The following is a 21,285-nucleotide window of genomic DNA, read 5'->3' as shown; positions in this document are numbered from 1 at the left end:
CTTCTCGCTGTGTGTCTCGCAATGCGAACTTTCAATGGCCTCTTATTTTCACCGATGTATGATTCTCCGCACTCGCAGGGTATCCGGCAAATCGATGAAACTAAGAGGCCATCGAAAGTTCGCATTGCCGATCACAAAAAACACACACAGCGAGGAGAAACCAGCAAATCCGGAATAGCAGAGCATGTTTGGACTCATCAACATAACATCAAGTGGGCTCAAGCTGAAATTATCCACAAGGAGAAACACTCGTTAAGGAGAAAATTCAAATTAGCCGCATATATGTTGTCCAACAACGCATTTAGGCAAGCTAGCGTAGAGATACGTAACATATGGAAACCTATAATCAAGCGGAACACGACCAACTCCCGCCAAACAGTCAGCTCCTGCTAAAAACCAATGAAATCAGTCGAATGACCTAAAATTAGTCAGACCTCGAAGAAATGAGTCCAGTTATCACCCGAAGACGATTGTGGATACTAACAATCGAAACGTCGTGAAGTAATTTGGTTTGGAATCTTTTGATTTTATATTTTTAATTGTTAATAATTTCTTAATTTTTTTCAGCTCGTGTTGATTATTCAATTTTTTTGGTGTTTTTGGTTGTTGCTTGTATGTTATTTCATTATAATTTCAGTTTTTTGCTTAATAAAATTGGTTTTTCAGCTAATCTTTTTGCATTTTTCACACATTTATCTTCAAACAAACGTAGTGTGAAAAAGTAATTTTGTCAGTAGGTTAACAGACATGGAGGTGTGGTGAATTTTAATGACAAATGTTTTTCTATTTCGTTTACATGATAGTCATAACAAAAATATTCACCAAATCTTCTTCTTCTTGTTGACTGTAAGAAATCATTCTAGCATCGAAAATATATTCAATACATGTGTACGCGTTATTCTCTGAGGCCTAAAATTGTCTGTTCAAATAACCCCATAATAATCGATAGGAGTCCAAACATCCTTCTGAAGACATTCACATCATCAACTATTCACCTGGGATATTGTTTGTGGAGTTTGTACTGATAATATGGTTCGTCAAAGTTAGAAGTAAATACAGAATTTAACGGGGCTAGATGTATTGACTCAACAATTATTTGGTGTATTTCAAGTTCCCATTGAATCTATTATTCAAGATGCCGGCCAATTATTTATCAATCTTCTCATCTATTCAGTTTTCAAATTGGAATTTTTTATATTTTTGAGATATCAATTGAAAGATTGAGTTGTCATTATTTTCAATATTAACGTCAGTCCAATATCGTTGTGAATAATAGTCACTATTGATTCTTTATTTCAATACATGACTTAAAATGACGAAAATTGTCTCCTTTGAAAAGGAATGTGTTTTGAGTCGTTGCAACATTACTTAATGATGAATGTATTTTTGAACCTGTACACAGTAAAAAGTGTTTCTTTAAAAGAAGATCATACGTTGCTTTGAAATTTTTATCTCTATTGGAAAAACTATTACTTTATGCCAACATCGCCATGTTCCACCAGAAAATCACACTTTTTTCAACGACATCATTCGTTTGATTATATCATTGCGAAGATGAACTATTTTGAATCAAAAAAATATGATATCATCTCAAAATCCACCACCTATTTGAAGGGAAAAATTAACTGTTTCAAATGGAGAGCAATATCAACTTGATCTGAACACATAGTGTTTGTTTGAATTTAATACTGTATTCCTTTCAAATAACTCAATTCGTTTATAACAAGAGTTTTGTGAATCTACATACAATACTATATTATGATCGACTGAAAATAACAGGAATTCTGTATAGAATGAACAGGGTTTCTTTTAAAGAAGTATTTCATTCATTTCAGTTTGAAAAAACCTGTGGTGCTGTGGTCTTTCTATGACCCTCTTAAGTGAGAGGGGAGCGGGGAATTCCGTTGTAAGCATCACGTACGCGCCAGTATTTGTTGGAAAGTGATGTTGGTGTGTTGCGATTTTGAGGAGGAAGTGTTTTATGTATCTGTAGGCAGTGCAATTTCTTTCCGATTATTTTGTATCTACCATAATGGAACAGATTTTACAAGACTGGGGTCTTGTACAGTTGAAAGATATTTTCATGGGTAAGTATTATAATTAGATAAAACTCCGCTATATCAGTAAGTACCGTGTTGTATACGTATTACGGAAGAGAAAGTAGTAAACTTTGAGGGCAACTCTTAATTTTGCCTTCATTTTGCGAAAATTATGCCAATGCTCCGTAATTTTTCACACATGCAGTATTACATTTGCCGAGCTCTGCAAGTGTATATTATTTTAGAGTGAAATATTCTCCACGTTGATTCAAATTTGCCAATCTCTTGTTTTGAACATATATTTTATCTTGTTTCAAATAAGAGCATTTTCTTTAAATGAAATTTTATTTTTTCTTAGACCGAATTCATTTTTATTGAAAGATAGAGGTACTTATAGTTTCGACAATGAAATATAATACAAAAAATACCAAAATAGGTACCAGTAGGTATAAAAAGCTTCTATATGTGACAGCCACTTTCTGATTTCAACATGTAAATATTTGTTGAATTCCAAAACGTCTTTGCTTCCTGTAATCACTTCAGGAATGTTTTTATGTTATTTAAAAAATCTGTTTAAAATCTGTTTAAAATCTGTTTTTCCGTTAACCAGCTGTCGCACCCCTACGAACGACAACCCTCAGAAGTCGAAACTTGTGCGAGCCAAGGATTAACGAGGTCTTACCTTTTAACGTGTGATTCCTAACATTCAACAAATTGAATATACCCTACTCAGCTTGAAATTATTTGATAGATTTCCTTTAGGAATGTAAGAAATAGGTAGAAATATTACCATACTTACAAGAGATGAAATAGGAATTTCCAAAAACGTGAAAATAGTGAATGCTGTTATTTAAATAGCGAATCATATTCCTTCAAGTATGTTTGTATGATCATGAGTTATGCTCGGACAGATCAATTTTGCTTTTGAGAGGGACACATTTCAGATGTATTTTTCTACCTGTGCCTTCAACCCCTAGCGAGGGTGAGTAACAACCCTAAAATTTTAAATGGAAAGTGGGGTCGAGTGATATATCATTTGAAAGGGCACAACATTCTCTTTCCAATGATAATTAATTTGTTGTATTTACTTGAATAGTTATAAAAAAAGCAAGAACATTTACTCGATATTTTTGGTGTTATTGAAAATGCGGAATAAACGGCATTTTTATCACTACTACATTCCTCAATTTCACTCATGCGTTTTTTGGTTCAAATAAAAACAGCAGATAAGTGTACAAAAATAATTTAGGCAAACGTTCATTCATTCAGTTCGGTTGCTTTTGAAATTATTTCAACTTTACTGTAAAAATGGTTTATTCCATTCCTCAACGAGTTGAAATTGTTAAACTTTATTATCAACATAGTAGTTGTGCTAGACTTACTGCTCGCCTCTTTAATAACAGTCATCCCGGGAGAAATGTGAATGATTCGTACGTTGCCAAGTTTGTCTAAAAGTTTGTCGATAACGGATCTATCCGTAATGTGAAACACCAGCCACGAAAACCGATCAGAAATGAAGCAGTGGAAGTCGCTGTTTTGGGACATTTTGAATTGGATCATACTCAAAGTACCCGTCAGCTTGCTGCAGCCTCAGGTATCTCCCGTTCGTCCATAATACGGATATTAAAAGCCTGTAAATTTCATCCGTACAAAATTAAATTAGTATAGGAACTCAATGAAGATGATCCTGGTAGAAGGCTGCAATTTTGTGAACAACTGAGCCAGTTACTAATTGATGATCCGCACCTATCATTCAACACGTGCTTTTCCGATGAGAGTACATTTTTTTTGAATGGAGCTGTGAATAGGCATAAATGCCTTTACTAGGATGACAGTAACCCACACTTATTCCGAGAGGTCCATACTCAGTAACCTCAAAAAATCAATGTCTGGTGTGGCATATTAGGTAGTCATATCGTAGGGTCACTTTTTATTCCTGGGAATTCAACTGGTGAGGTCTACCTGAACATGCTTGAAGATACAATTGATCCTCTCATAACAGAAATAATTACTGCTGCTACGCAGCCCGAGTCCATAGAAGATCTTCGCCAACGAATTACAGCAGAGTGCAGAAGTATAACACCTGATATGCTACAGAATGTTAGGAATATATTTGAACAAATGGGTCACATTTTCAGCACTTGCTGAAGTAGGATTCTACTAAGTCAATTACACATTTCAAAGTACTGGGTTGTAGTTGTTTTTCTTCATATTACCTACATGTTTGAGTGAAATACAACAAATTAGGTATCATTGGAAAGATAATTTTGTGCCCTTCCAAATGATATATCACTCGACTCCACTTTCCATTTAAAATTTTAGGGTTGTTACTCACCCTCACTAGGGGGTTGAAGGCACAGGTAGAAAAATACATCTAAAATGTGTCCCCCTCAAAAGCAAAATTGACCTTTCCGAGCATTTTTGCGTTAAGTTACAAAAAAAGGAGAAAATCAAGGTACATACTTTTCGTTGGCCCACTCTGTATAATGGTTGCAAATTATCATTTTGAAAGGCAATTTTTCTGTATAGACTTCTGTCCACTTCAAAGGGATTTGAGGTACGTCTTTTGAATTGATTATTTATTTCTGATCAAATAATGTTCAAGCACCTTTTAACTTGCTAGGAATCGTATGTTAAATAATAAGACCTCAGACAAGTTTAAAATCTTGAGGGTTGTCATTCGCATGCGAACAACAATTGGGTTGGTTAACGGAATAAACCCACTTAAACAGTGTTTTATTGAAATTTTTTTTTTATTAAGTGGCTGCTGTTTTCATATTTTTACCTATATATATATATATATATATATATATATATATATATATATATATATATATATATATATATATATATATATATATATATATATATTTGAAATAGTGGCTGAGAATGATGTGCTGATTTCTTCTTTCGTTTCAGAATCCAAGTGATGTTTCGTCAATTGTGGATAAACAAAAGCAGAACGCAGAACTTGATAGGCGATAGTGATTTTTTTAATGTTATTCACCAGAATGGCCACAAGTTTTAAAAACTTCATTTATGTAAAATTACTAATAAATTGATTCATTTTCTTGTCTGAGTTGTAATGTTGTTTATAGGCTTCGATTTCATTTCATTTGTTAATTTGCAATTTGTCAAGAATATGTCCCTTTTTTATATATGTTTTTTCATTGAATATTTATTTATGTTATTTGTATAACTGTATGATCTCTCAAAAGTATGCGGTTGGAATATGATATTTAAGCAAAGATTAGCAAAGAAAATTTATTTCTCTACTACGTTTTGCATTTTATCACATGCTTTTTCAGGATAATATTTACGATTTGCAATTGCTTCAAATAAACCAATCATAATATGTAATGTATTATTTAGTTTCTTTCCTCACCACTTATAGCTGTTCATATTACAGATGAGATACTTTGGATTCAAGTAACTAAATACATCCAAATGAGAGAGACAGTTTATAAACAGAAGCATAAGTTCATCTTTGGTGAAGTAAATGAGATTATTTGATTTATACAAATAAGAGCGTTTCAATGAAAAATGCTTCTCTTCAAAGGAAAACAATTAATTTCTCATACGGAGTCATTTAAATAATGTTCCAACTAAACATATCATTCTTTCAAAATCCAAAACAATTTTGCTCAGACTAAAGAATGCATACTTACTTCTCTTGAGCTAATGTGATTATTTCTTCTGAAATGTATGCACAATCTTGATGGAATATTTTTTTTTACTTAAAAGAAGCGTTTATTCAGTCAATTTGAAATAATGATTCAAATTCAAATTGAGAGAATATGTTTCTCAGTTTAAAAAAATATTTCTTCATGAATATAGGAGAGCAAGATTTCTTCAAATCGAGATAATGTTCTTCACTTTGAGATTTTTATTTTTACTGTATATTGATTCCCTTCCTATAATTTCAAAATATACATTAGTATCGACGAAAAAATACACTTACATTAGCAATTTCTGTAAAAAAGCAAGCTAACCTTTCAATGAACGATTTCATTTATTTTTAAAAAGTACCAATAGAGAAAATCATTTCCAGCACTTCATTGATAATTCATCATTCTGTGAAAACACTCCGATGGTGAGCAATTTGAATATTCGAGCATGCGGATCATTAGACAAATACATATGAATATGAAATCCCACAGATTATTAGTTATGAAAATAAAATACTACTTTGTGAAGTATTAAAGTAATTGAAACCGTAGCAGTTTTTCAATTCACGATATGTTAAAAAGTACAATATCAAATGAACATATTACGTGTATAACTGGTTTGAAAATCTAAGGAACTACGAACTACCGACAAATTACGATCATATATCTATCTTCCAATACCCAATAGAGCATTTATGGATGACACCTTTTTAGATGCCCCTCAAGACGTAGTAAATGGTTTTGCTACGTTCTTTAGCAGTATTTTCTCTCACCTTACAAATCTTGAATCAAACTCTGATACTATGACAGAAAAAAATATTTTTTGAACACCTTTCACAGAGGAACAAGTAATACTCTCACTTAGAAAATTACCCAATAAAATGACTTCTGGATATGATCTTATTCCCAGCTTGCTAGTGAGGAACTATGCTCAGGTTTTTGCTTATCCATTGTTAAAAATATTCAACACAATCCTAAGCAAATCACATTTTCCTGAACGATGGAAACAAATCAAAAGTATGCCCAATTCTCAAATCAGGAAATCCAGAGAATATTGAGAACTATAGACTGATATCTATTCTTCGTGTAACTTCGTGAAGGCCTTTGAGATATCTGTGTATGACCAACTAATGCCGCAAGTCAAACCCCTTATCTCTGCAAACTAGCATGGCTTTCTAGCAAATAAGTCCACTGTATCAAATCTCTGCAGTATCAAGCAGTTTTTGATAGAAATAATGGACATAAAAGGACGAGTTGACGTTATATACAGCAAAGGCCTTCGACAGAATTAGTCACTTCATCTGACTAGAGAAAATAGTTCAAATCTCACACTAACTACGCTCTTATTTGGACCAATGTTTTTTTTATGGTGGATTTGCGTCTGCACCATACTTATCACCATCTGATGTGCCACAACGCTCCAATTTGGGACCCCTGCTTTTCCTCATCTTCATAAATGATCTCACCTCCGAGCTTTCGTGTGGCAACTTACTTTCTGCAGACGACTTGAAGATCTTTATATCTATTACATGTTGAAAAGTGCAAAGTTTGCTCCTTTATGCCGATATGCCTTTATGCTCAATGCCAATATTATTGAGTATTTTTATACTTTCGAGGATGAAATACTCCTTCGCGAAGAAGCTGTCAAAGTTCTAGGGGTGACGTTCGACAGCATGTTGACATTTGTTGGCCACACCAATACTGTCGCGGCATCGGCTAGAAAAATGCTTGGCTTTGTTCTGCGCAACTATAAATCATTCACCAATATTATCGCCTTAACCATACTTTATACATCTCTCGTTCGCTCCAAGTTAGAGTATACTACTTTGATTTGGTATCTTCTCTATAATGTACATAAGGAAACCGTGGAGAATATGCAAAGGTGTTCTCTGAAGTTTTTTGAATTTAGAACTGATGGCGTGTACCCTGCTAGAGGAACTGACCATTCCATACTTCCTTGGAGCAACGTGGAGTATAGTTGTGTTATACAAAATTTTGCATTGTTTCATTGATGCACCCTCGTTACCAGAACAAACTAACTTTAACGTACCTCAAGCTACTACACGTAGACATATCATTTTATATGCCCCTTTCAATATATCCAACTTCGGAATAGTGTCTCCTATAAATTTGATTTGTGATAATTATACCCACTGCAGTCAATGCGATGTTAATTTCGATCCACTGAAGATCATATTATCCAAAATTGAACAAACCATCATCTAGCTTACTGTCTTCATTTCATGTTATTTACAAATAAAAATTAATTAATATGTTATCTTTTTCCTTGATTCAATCATATATGTGAATTTGAATTGAAGGGGTTATATTTTTAGGAGTGATTAATTTTTGTGAAAGAAAGTTTTTGGCTTTCTACTACTCCATCTTGGTACAGAAAAAGGGGATGAGGGAATCTTCCAAAGAAAGGAAGTAATCAATTTGAAAATAAGTAACTCTATACATGGATGTGTAGATCATGCAAAGAAGTAACTTTCAGACACAAACTGAAAGAAAGTCCTCCTGAAACAGCTACTTTCACATAAACATTGAATTACACGAAAGAAAAAAAATCTTTCGAAACAAATACTTATATATGAACACTGAATTATACAGAAGATACTTTTCTCTACTCAGTTTGTATTTCAAACATTCGTTGTGGAATAAAAATCAGATATCATTCACATGAGTTCTACTTTTAATCTGTTTAAAATCTGTTTTTCCGTTAACCAGCTGTCGCACCCCTACGAACGACAACCCTCAGAAGTAGAAACTTGTGCGAGCTAAGGATTAACGAGGTCTTACCGGGTTGGACGGTATAAAGTGAAGATCGATCGTTCAGACTAGGGCTTGAACCACCGACCAACACGGCAGTCAATTCGAGTGAGTGAACAAAGCACCCACGCCGAACCGCTTGGCTACCGACCGAATAAATTGCACTTACATGGAAGATTCCCTCATCCCCTTTTTCTGTATCAAGATGGAGTAGTAGAAAGCCAAAAACTTTCTTTCCCAAAAATTCACTCCTAAAAATATAACCCCTTCAATTCAAATAAGATTCCTCTTGAAGTGAAAAGTGTTAAAGAAGGAGGAATAAGGTGTAAAGGTGACCTAGTGAATAAATGCTTGTGTTTTTAAATAGTTTATTTAGTGAAAAAGAAGGCTGAAAAGTTGCCCTTTTCTGAGCTTTGAAGGGCCGTAACTTTTTAAATAAGGGAGAGCGCCGCTTTTTTCTTTCGGATTCGTAATCTAAGCATCAAAATACGTAAGTACAGTCAAAAATTTTTTCAAAATCGCCGGGTGTCCACATAACGAAAATTTACCAAAGTTACTCCTTTTCATGATCTACACATCCATGTATAGAGTTACTTATTTTCAAATTTATTGCTTCCTTCCTTTCTTTGAAAGATTCCCTCATCCCCTTTTTCTGTATCAAGATGGAGTAGTAGAAAGCCAAAAACTTTCTTTCCCAAAAATATGTGAATTTATTTCTTAATTTGTCAAATCCTCAATATGTCAATTTTTTGTTATATATTTAGTCTGAGTTGACTTTATTTATACTGCATTATTATTATATTGTCCTGTAAACGGATTCTTCTGTTGGGCAATGAATTTTGTTTTTCTTTTCTTTTTCATCTATGTTCGATATACCGAGTACAAGAGATTATACAAACAAGATATATTTGTAGAAGAACATAATTTTATATAAAAGTAACCTGTAATACTGTAAACCTGTTAACTTTCACATATTCAGGATTGTTCACAGTCATTTGTCTCAAGGGCGTTTTTCATCTTTGGCAGACATAAGGAGCTATTATTTCCAAGATTTATCTCTTCCTGAAACTATAGTTGTCAGTCAGAGGTTGGATCAGGAGTATTTCTAACTGATTCATCGAATCTTTCTGTGTTTTCTTTACTCTTTTGGAATGGTTTGTCAAAGATTGCAAAAGTTGTACAACTTTCGACATAAAATCAAAGCTCTTGCTGAAACTTGGTTTGTGGACTAATACGGAGATTTATTTTTGTGCCCAATTGGTTGAAATTAGAATATATTTTGATTGAGAAAGGAACTCATTCCATCCTTAGGTATTCTTGGGAAAAAATCAATGATTTTCCTCATTAATCTGGAGATATTTTTTATATTAATTCTTCCGAATAAACTGTCTGTTTCAACTTTGGTGTTTGGATAATATAGAATAAATACCCTTTCGTCATTTAGAGTGAATGCCTAGCCAAATACGCTTTTACATGTATTTTTCTGAAATTTGAACTCCTGGGTATATGGTATTTGGGCTCATAGTTGAAATACTAGTCCAGACGGTTTCTGGTAAAACTGGGTATCTCTCTTGAATAATACATTCAGATGAACCAGTTCTCACCTATTTGATATAAACGAACCTCAGAGATTGAGAGTTTGCCAGTTTTTTAGATACTCAACCAACCAATTTAACCCATTAAATTGAAGTCATCTGATCACAGATTATTTTCACTTTTAAGTGAATCATTTGAAGAACAAATCAAACCGTGTACAGAGTGAATACTTTTAAAGAGAAATTCCCGTTTTCAAACTAGATAGATGGAAACTGATCAAAAATTTTATGACAAAATCAATGGTGAAAACCGCATGTAGATATCCATAATCGTTTCTGAGTTACAGCATGTATTTCAAAAATGTGCATTTTCTTAAAGTTGCTGTAACTTTTTTCCTGTCAAAAATTTATTGTTTCTATGAAAACATTTCCGAAACACTTGTTTTACATAGAATTCAACTGTGTAAAAACTTATTTTTTCAATTGAGATATCAATAGTTATTGATATACTTACTTTTTTCAATGAGACACCCTGTATATTCATGCAAATTTCAATAGAGATTGAAATTACCTTTCAAAAAAATTTGCACATATGATGTTACGGTAGAATGATCTTTGAAATACAAAGATTTTAGGTTTTTTCATGTAGACTTTGAAACGCACACTTTGACCAATTTTGGCATTTTCTTTTCAAATTGACCACCATCAATTACTTTGTGTCTCAATCTTGCAAAAATGTTTCTGAAAGGTTGTCTTCTCTCTAGATACCTCTCGTGATACAAATTTCTTGCTGCTTCTGCATTTTTCTCGATTTGTATAAAACAGACTATCATATCCCATTTTTCATATTTCTCATGCTTCATTGCGAATGTGTTTTGAAAATTGAACAAAAACCACTAACTGAAAACATGCTGTAATTTAGAAACGATGATAGAAATCTATTTACGGTTTTCACCATTGTGTTTGTCATCAAATTTGACCTCCAGACAGTTAGGTACTACTGATAGAATATTACTAGAGTTTTTTCCTAACACCAAATCGTTATTTTTAACACCTCGACACGTGTTTCGATCACCAAGTGATAATGTTCAAAGAGGAAGATTAAAACTAGAAACTAATGCGAGCTAACCCTATTTATGCTATATAGGTAACCCATACAGGTAAACCATCCAGGCGTACCAACCATACAGGTATACCAACCTAAATTAATTTTACAATTTTGCCATATTCATTATTTTACAATATATGTTTATATAAAACAATTTTCAGCTATATAAAAATTAATTTCACAATATTGCCTATCCAAATTTATTTTTGCAATGTGTCCTTATGTAGTACCTATATAGCATAAATAGGGTTAGCTCGCATTAGTTTCTAGTTTTAATCTTCCTCTTTGAAGATGATCACTTGGTGATCGAAACACGTGTCGAGGTGTTAAAAATAACGATTTGGTGTTGAGAAAAAACTCCAGTAATATTCATTACTACACCAAATATTCCAAACAGTGCATCTTAACTACTAGTATGTAGAAGTGAGGCCACCAGCTAATGAAAACACTAATATAGTAGTGAAATTCAATAATAATGATCTCCTACGGACCCTAACTCGGTTAGCGAAAGACCGCGTCGAAAGACCGTATTTTGTTCTGGTGTTGTGAAAGTGTTTGGGAAAAAAAGTTTGAACAAACAAGTGAGTAAATTAATATAATACTCGAGATTGAAAATATTGAAGGTAGCAATAATTTCAATAAAATTTTGTTACACACTTTCAATGTTAGAATCAATAATAGCAGTGGGAATAAAATTATTCATTCCGTTGGATTCGCAAAAATTATACCTAATGAAAAATTGTGCTGAAGATATGAGACTTCAGTAAATTGAAAAACTTTGATACAGGTTGTTTTTGGGAGACAAATTTCAGCTCCTTAAAACAAGAGAGTTTACTTGGCGAATTTATCTTGGTACCTTGAAATCTGTTCCTTTTGGAACAGATTCTAAGATCACGAGATGTTATCCGACAGAAAAAGATAGTTATGTTGATCTTAATCCTCAAACCAAATCAGTTTCACATAATGTTGATGTTTTGAGTGAAGGAAAGACTTCAGGTATACTATTGGTTTGTTTAAAATTTTTTGTCTGTTTTGATGTCTTGTATTTCTGTAGTTCCATATCTCAGAATATTTATTGTGCTGTATCGTGGTATATACCCACCCGATGACGAATTTTGTACTTTATAGTATGCAGTAACTTTAGTTGAAGTCTGTAAAAAAATGTGTTACTATTTTTCGGGTTTGAAGGCCGTGAATTTCTTGAATTTCTTTCTGACGTTTTGCTGGCGCCAGTGTCTAGCTTCTTCAGAAGTTTATACGGTTTCGTAACGCGTATGTTTGCCATGTCAGGGAGTGTTAGGTACTTCCTGTACCTCGATTAGGTAATTTATCGGTAACGTTCATTGACTTTTTTGCTACCCTTAAACTTCTTAGAATGTGATTCGATTGATGTTCATCGCTTTTTCTTTCATGTTGAAATTATCCGTGTATTTATGGATCTCTATTGCCTCTATGCTATGATATTCCTGGTTGGTGGCAAAATGAGGTCTGTGTTTTCAAACATAATTCTGTGGTTTCCTTCACTGAGTGCATGTTCTGCCACCGCCCACATGTCCGTTTGACCCAGTCTGCAGTTTCTTTCATGCTCCTTCAGTCTTGTTCCCATGGGTCTTTTAGTGGTTCCGATGTAAACCTTTTCACAAGTGTACGATATGCGATAGACACCTGTTGCTGATAGTGGGTCCCTTTTGTCTTTTGCCGATCTGAGGCTTTGTTGTATCTTCCTGGTGGGTTTGAACTCAGTGGATCTCCGGTAGTATCCTACAATGCAATGTTGCACAGAGCATTCTCGCTACCTTTATAATAATGTAGATAGGAAAATTTAAATAACTAAACAGATAGTTTATAATGATAGTTTTGACGCAAACACAGTTAAGAAGTTAGTCAGGAAACAAAGCCGTAAATTCACTTACAGATTAATATACCCACAGATAAAACAGTCAGAAATCAAGAAATCTGTAACTCAAACATATTTTGATAGAGAAACATATAATTGCGGGATTTTTGAAAAAAACCAATGTGGAAGTGGCATTCAGACCCCATGCAAGGTTATCTATTTTGCTTTTCAATGCCAAAGATAAAATGGACAAGATGAAGATATCGGGAGTTTATAAGCTTTGAATGTCAGCAGTGTAATAGTGTTTATGTGGACCAATGTGGTCGAAATATCTCAACATGAAAGATCCTTCAGAACAGGTAAACATAATTTGACGTTTTTCAACCATTCCTTGGAATGTATATAAAGTGAAGGAAGGCTAGATCCTTTCGAAACAACTACTTCCACAAGAATATTGAATTACACGAAAATCACTTATTTCTATTCAGTTTGTACTCAAACTTTCGTAATGAAATTGAAATGAATATCATTCATAGAAACGCTAAAAAAATATACAGGGTGGGGCACCGAAAACGAAACGGATCGATTATCTTCAAAACACATGTTTTCTGAAAAGAAAAGGTTGAAAATGATTCAATTTTATTTTAAAAATAATGGAAATTGGGTTACCGAGCTAGTTTTACTAATTTATTCAACCCGCAACACCTTTCTGGGAACATAGTTTGCAAAGATGTGGTGAAATTTTGCGTAAGTGGATCGGTTCAAATACAATGAAGCGTGCCAAAATTCCTTCACTTACTGAGATTGAAGAGGTAGCCGAATGAATTACAAGGGATAGTACGCTAAGTACAAGAAAATTAGCTGCAATTGTGATGGACTTTTTTCCAAAGCAACAGCTGTACAGATTCGGTTAGTGCAACTTGAACTGTTTTTGAGCTCTTGCGATAGGCAGTTAGGCATCACAATACGTTTTCGATGACTCTGCTAGAAGCCTTCGAAATTAAAAATTAACGGGAACAAACTTTATTACATATCCGTTCAATAATAGTTCTGTAATTGAATTTCCTGGAATTGAATTCATTGGAGAATGTATTGATAATAGTAATACTAACCTATCCTAACAAATGGCAACAATCAATATCTGCACACGATAAAGGCAGAACTTGCTTTCTATTAATACAAAATATTTTGCAAACAAAGATGAATAGCAAGGGAGAAAAGCAGAAAAGAGAGAAAAAAATGAGAATTTAATATTTTAAATGAAACGTCATGTCATAAATATAAACATGAAAATTTGATATAATAATATCAACGATAATTTTGATATTCTCTACATATTAATGGTTGATAAATATTTAGTATACCTAGGTATCAAATGATCAATATTATAAAATAGGAGAACCAGATTGAAGCATACATCTCTTCAGATTTTTTTGAAAGTAAGTGGTGATAGTAATTTCAATTCCATGGGTAGCCGATTATACAGGCTGATTCACGGTGGATGGCACATTAGACGTTTCTGGTGAACCAGACAACGAATCACTTTGAAAATTTAATGTAGGGCATATTCGGACATTCTCTAGCCAACTGAAATATTTTCGACAATGCGGTGTTGCCGCTTCTATTAGAAAGCAGTAGCAACTTTGATTTTTCAAATGGAACACTCTGTATATAATATTATTTTTGGAATCTCCAACAATTGCCCGACAACTTTTCTTGATATTTCCCTATACCTATCTGTTACCGTTTTCGAAATAAAAATTAATTTCAATTTTTTTCTTCGAAAATCATGACTTCTAAAAATGCCGATATCTTTTAGTTAAGAAGTACTATGATATCGAAATTTGGTTTGGAGTTAGGTGATACTTGGACACTTCCCACACGTCAGCCTAATCTCCGTTACTTCAATACAGGGTGGTAAAAAAATACAGTTTTTTCGTTTGCTTGAAAAAGTTGCTGAAATTTGATTATTTTAAATGGAACACCGTGTATATTATTGAAAATTCGGAAAGCTGCTGAAATTTGCTTTCTTTCTATGTATATCATACCTATACCTAACTAGTCAAGTTTCGGACTTATGAACATTTATTTGTGTAAATGTCCCTTCAGAATGGTATTTCCATTCGGTATTTGGTAAGCAGGCCATGATTACTATTTGACAGTAGCGTTGTGACATTCTCCTAATAATATCGACATTTTCGTCACTTCAGAAGTTTCAAATACCTTCAAAACGATGGAACAAAACTATTCAAACGAAGTTCTTATGAATTTGTTTATTATTTTTGGATAGTGTGACAAAATTATCAGCAGAACATGTAGAAAGTTCAATGAAATGTATCCGAATCTACCGCCAATGAACCTCAAGAAATTTATACGAATTCAGAACAATTTCAATATGTTTGGATAAACTTCAAAAAAGCACCAAGAAACTTGAAATTGGAAATATTGATATGAATAATTATAAAAAAGTAAAACAATCATGTGGAATATTTCGAAATATGTTCGAATCGCTGGCCGTTCACTTCCAAGCACTTTAAAATGAGGGTGTTGACCGCTTTCGTGGTGGCAGATCTGATTTCATTGGGATCCAAATCTTCAAATGTTTGGGCAATCCTTTCTAACAATTATTCATCTCTCGAACGCACGGGTATTTTGTAAACTTTTTCTTTAAACATTCCCCACAAATAAAAATCTAATGGATTAAGATCGGGTGATCTCGCTGGCCAATTCCATGGTCCCAAGCGCCTCATCCACCGATCGTCAAATAGTCTATCCAGTTCTGCGCTCACTTCTCTTGTGCAATGTGCAGGAGCTCCGTTTAGTTGGTACCAACAGTTTCGATAATCTTCGAGTGGCAGATTATCCACGAAACTGTCTACAGTATTCTCCAAAATATTCAGGTAGCTTCTGGATGTTAATGACTCCTCGTATATCACGTACCTCAATTTGTTGTCCATCAACATGCAGAAGACATTAAAACTAAATTTTTCTTGAAATCCGGCTTCTTTTGTGACGTGAGGATTTTCACTGGACCAATAATGACGATTTTTTCTATTGAAAATCCCTTCTCTCGAAAATTTCGATTCATCAGTCCAAATAATTTTATTTAAAAAAAGTGGATCTTCTTGAATGCGTGTCAACAACATTTCACAAAATTCTACTCTCTGTTGAGGATCTTGAGGCTGCATTGCTAGAATTTTGGTGAATTTATAATCATGCATTTTATGTCTTCGCAAGATTCTTTGAACCGATGAATATTTTATACCCAAATCTTCTTCAGCACTTCTTATCGATGACTCGGGAAATGCGTGAAAATATGCTAAGACATTAATCTGGTTGTCTTCGAAAGTTATGGGTCGAGGCAAGTTTCTTGGTGCTTTTAAAGTTTATCCAAATGCATTGAAATTGTTCTGAATTCGTATAAATTTCTTGAGGTTCATTGGCGGTAGATTCGAATACATTTCATACTACAAATAGTTATCATGGCCTGCTTACCAAATACCGAATGGAAATACCATTCTGAAGGGACATTTTCACAAATAAATGTTCATAAGTCCGAAACTTGACTAGTTAGGTATAGGTATGTGCCATCCACCGTGAATCAGCCTGTATAAGCGTGCAATGTTATAAGGAAACAAGCCTAGAAAAAGAAAAGTGCAGTCAAAAGATATTCAAATCTCAAATTTATATTATGTATATCGATTCTAAAGGAGAATTGAGTGAATGGATAAGCAGGTTTTCCAGTGGATATAACTTATGGAATATACTAGCAGAATGCAGTGTGCATAGAAATACTACCCGCATAGCAGCTGATTTTACTCTTAGACAAAATTATAATCTGATAGTTTCTGTACACAAATTAGCATCTGTATCAAAAGGAAATCATATTATGTCTACAAAACTATTCAATAAACATTCCATATTCATTAAAAATATTCTTATTCCAATAATTTAAAAAATATCGGTAACAGTTTTTTCTACAAAACATCATTACTGTTTGCTTGTTTACTATTCTACTGTGTTCTATTGTAACCAAGTGTTGTAAACCCTTATATTTGGCTGCACCATACTGAAGATGGGGCAAAAGCCGAAACACGTGTCTATGGTTTGCAAATTCCTTGAATGCTATGTCCAATTATTAACGTGTATGTATAGGACTGCGGTCAGCAGTCCTAGTTCGGGTTGAACCGCGTCTCCAGTTTTGTATTCAACGTTTTGACTACCATATTGAAGCCATTTTCAAGAATTTGATGTGGCTTGACAGCGGAGCCCTCAATCACCCGAAGATGATTGTAGATACTAACAATCGAAACGTCGTGAACTAACGTGACTTGGAATCTCTACACTTTTTATTTTAATTTTTTCTTTTCATTCCTTCATTTTTATTTTGTTCTTATTTATTCAATTGTTCTATTTTTACTTGTAGTTTATTTCACTATTATTTCATTTCAAGTTTATTTTGCTTAATATAATTGTTATTTTCAGCTATTCATTTTTAATTATTCTTTTTTCGTTGTTTCAGAGATTTCAAATCATTTTATGTATTGGACAGTGGAAGTCCGAACTAGTGAAATTCTTCCTAGAAAACCTATTCTACTATTTTTTTCAATAAGAGTAGGCTCTGGCCTAGATGAAGTTAATTATTACTGAGAAACAAAAAATATTTGACAGTGCCAGAACTTGTTAATCAAATCATTATCATTGTTTCAACTAGTTTAAAATTATTGTCATTTTGAAATATTGTAAAATGAGAACTTATCCCCAGGAAAAACAAATTGATATGATTTTGATATGATTAGCGTCAAGAGTATATGGCCAAAGGTATCCTTATAGGAGTCATCCTAACAAGCGTTCATTGGAAAAGTTGTTGCAACTTTTTCGAAGACCAGGAAATGTATCTTATAATATTTATACAAGAACGGCAAAACAGGTTATTGGATATGAGGGATATTAATGTTATATCTAATTGAACACCCTCACACAAGTCAACAAAAAATATGTGAAACAACTGAAAGTAGCAGACAGAGTATCCAAAGAATAATTAAAAATTACAAATTCCACCCATATCTCATTCAACTACATCTACATCTCCTTGAAGAAAATTATGATCGACGATTGAATTTTTGTTTATGGGTTTTAGAAAAGTTAGGTTATGAAGAATTTTTTTTATTATGTGCTTTTTTTCGATGATTCAACCTTTTATAACAACGTATTAGTTAACAGACATAACTTTCACTACTATAGTGACGAAAACCCTAATATCTATTTTTAGAACCCTTGATCACCAGCACAGATGGTCTGTTAATGTTGCGTGGGATGAAATAATTGGATTGCAAGTAGTAGGTCCTTACTTTTTTGGTGGTCATTTAAAGGGTGTCATGTTTCTCGGATTTGTTAGGGATAATTTGCCTATGCTGTTGGAAAGTATATACCTCCTAATATTCGTCAACGGATCTGGATGCAGCTTGATGGTGCTCCTGCACACTTTGATAGACATATTAGAAACGAGTTAGATCCACAATATCCAAATAGATGGATAGGACGAGAAGGTCCACAGAACTGGCCAGCCAGGTTTCCGGACCTTACAAGTCCCGACTATTTTTATGGCGATATATCAAAAGTATTGTTCACGATACACCGCCAACAAAACCTCAGGATATGAAAGTGAGAATAAGAAGAGCGTTTCGTTCCATATCGCAAAATATGTTATGCCACTAAATACGGGGTGTTCCATTCAACTTTAAGAAGTTATTCAATGGGGAATGTTCCTCAATTTGGGTTATTACAGCATGAGTTTTTCAAAGTCACTTCGGAAAATATTCAAATTGATGTTTCGAATGTTGGGTTTTAATTTTCAAAGAGATTTGTTTCTAATTCACATATGGGCAACAGCGCATATATCGAGTTGAAATAATTTATACGTACCTATATATTCTACTTTAAAAAAGGAAAATTATCTTTATTAATTAACAATTCAGGCAAAATATAAATTATAGTTCAATACCACCTCCACAAGCCACATAAACAACAGTTGTTTTGTTATTTATTTATATAGAGGAAGATAGGTTAGGTTCACAAAATGTCATATATCACATACAGGTAACAGGTTCATTGTCCTTTACTAGAATAACCGATGTTTACCAATAAAAATATTTGAATACTTTTCTTCAGGAGAAACAATCCCCATTAAATGTGTATTCAAATTTTGAGGCCATTTTTTTCGCCATTCTGAATAATATTGCATTAAAAATTTCATGTGGTTGTTGACTTCAACCTTTGAGCTAAGCAGTACATTTAATCACGAGCAGCTCGTTACACGTTACAGGGTGAAAACAATTTTTAAATTATGGTCTGTATTTCTAAATTTCTCAAAATTTCACAGAAACGGTCAGTTTTAAGTATGTTATTTTGTCTATAGTATCTAAAAATATAAAAAATATAGGGTATTCCATGAGAAAAAATATAACTTTGGTATGTAACTTTTTTCAGAGTCACCCTATATACTTCAAAATGAAGATTGAATATGCTCCCCATGAACCCACATATGACTGTGCTAAAAGTTTTTCCCTAACTCTCTTCATTTCTCGTAGAAATACCGAGGCGAATGTGGTGGGTCACCCTGTGTATATACTTTTTTGATTTTTCACATGTATATTCCATATTTCATTACTTGATTTTTTCAACTTCTACTCAATAGGTAAATAAAGTTTGTGAGCGTCTACCAGTGCCATATTTTTTCAATTTGTATCAACCCTGTATATGCTAAAATAATGCAGAAACATGAAAAAAAGTTCTGGAAACACTATTGCAATTCCAAACAAAATGTGTCACTCACCTTATAAACAGCTTCTACGATAGCCTCCCTTTCGTCCTCCAGAAATTTGAGCAGCTTCCTCAACTGGTCCTTCCGAAACTTCAACGATCTCGATTTTCCTTCACGGAAAGCCCTCCGACTGATTCTCACAACTTCCTCGCATATTTTTTTAGGAGAAAGGTCTTCGTCGATGTCGATGACATTCTCCCATACGCTACAACTGCTCGATTTTACGGTCATTATACCAGAATTACTCTCACTTTCTATTGTGGCCATTTCGAGACGTTGGCACGTTTGCTTTCGAATAAGGAGTGAGCCGGGAAGAGAGGAACCGCTAGTTGACCACGTTTTGGTCATTTGAAAAAGTCTCGCGATTATTACGTAACACGCGCATGCTTGTGTGACATTTAATTGCTCTTCTTGGAGTGGTTAGTAATTCCCCTCACGAACGATCTCTTAGGATATGAAGAATGCATTAATTTCAATCACTGACAATATAAATGAATTAATAAAAAATAGTTTCAACTGCAAGCTTTTTTTTACCAAGTTCTAGAAAGGAAAAAATAAACTTAGAGTTGAATCCAACCCATCAATTTACTCAATTACAAGATTTATATGATAGTCAAAAGCATTTGACACCATCAATCATAAAATACTTTGTGTTATATTACATTTTTTAGGTTAAGTGATGCTTCAGTGATGTTGACATCATCATATCTAAATAATAGATTACAAAAAGTACAGATACGTGATATTTCTTCTACATGAAGAGAAATCAAAACAGGAGTACCCCAAGGCAGCATTTTAGGCTCACTTTTCTATACAGTCGATACTGCCACATTTATCAAAAAGTTGAAGTCTTGTAGATATCACCTTTATGCAGATGACTCTCAAATATATTTATCTTTCAAATCTTCAGATATGGGTCAAGCAGTAACCGATATAAATTTGGATCTAAATTCGATTTTAACTGACTATATGTTGAAAATCAAACCAAACAAATCAGTAGTTATCATCTTTGGAAGTGATGGCATCAGGGAACGTAAAAAACTACAGTTTGGAAATGAGAGACTCTGGGATACAATTAAGAACGAATGCAAAAAATTTGGGGTTGATTTTAGATCATAAACTAAGATTTCGCGAACATGTAACCTACAAACTTAAAGCAAAAAGAGAGATGAAAATTTCAATGTTTTTTACCACTTTTAATTTTAACAATAATACAATAATTACAATAATTGTATTAGTTTGAGAATGTCCATATAGGACGAAACTGCAGTAACGTTAGTTACAATTAAAAGTGGTAAAAAAACATAGACATTTTCATCTCTCTTTTCATTATGATCTCCTACCACGTAGTAACGGCTACATCCATCAATTTATACAAACTTGAAATTGTATAAATTGATGGATGGTTAATAATTGGTTAATATTTGGTATCGGAAGAAGTTCCAGAATTTCATACAAATTATCAGATTTGAAGTTGTTGAATATTTTTAATTGTAGACGTTT

General features: G+C 33.5%; 2 protein-coding genes and 1 long non-coding RNA gene across 4 annotated transcripts in view; 1 reads left to right on the top strand and 2 right to left on the bottom strand.

Moving 5' to 3' along the window:
• Positions 1-20,254, bottom strand: part of LOC111516030 (aldehyde dehydrogenase, dimeric NADP-preferring) — a 38,263-nt gene extending 18,009 nt beyond the window's left edge. The window contains exon 1 of the mRNA XM_074175989.1: positions 19,795-20,254. Coding sequence (XP_074032090.1) covers positions 19,795-20,130 — 336 coding nt within the window. The 5' untranslated portion in view covers positions 20,131-20,254. The remainder of the gene's footprint in view (positions 1-19,794) is intronic.
• The window catches only part of LOC111511929 (synaptotagmin-15), a 475,338-nt gene that overhangs the window by 135,478 nt on the left and 318,575 nt on the right, over positions 1-21,285 (bottom strand). The gene's annotated exons all lie outside the window — the stretch shown is intronic.
• LOC141482527 (uncharacterized) lies at positions 841-5,403 on the top strand. The gene is made up of 2 exons (XR_012465577.1): positions 841-2,087; positions 4,959-5,403. It is a non-coding gene; the product is annotated as an uncharacterized lncRNA (long non-coding RNA).

The sequence above is a fragment of the Leptinotarsa decemlineata genome, unplaced genomic scaffold, assembly GCF_025532065.1.
Source record: "Leptinotarsa decemlineata unplaced genomic scaffold, Ldec_3_MD MMD2_tig00001393_RagTag_RagTag, whole genome shotgun sequence".
Lineage (NCBI taxonomy): Eukaryota > Metazoa > Arthropoda > Insecta > Coleoptera > Chrysomelidae > Leptinotarsa > Leptinotarsa decemlineata.
Note: the sequence above shows the minus strand (reverse complement) of the source record. Positions and strands in the feature narration are given on the sequence as shown.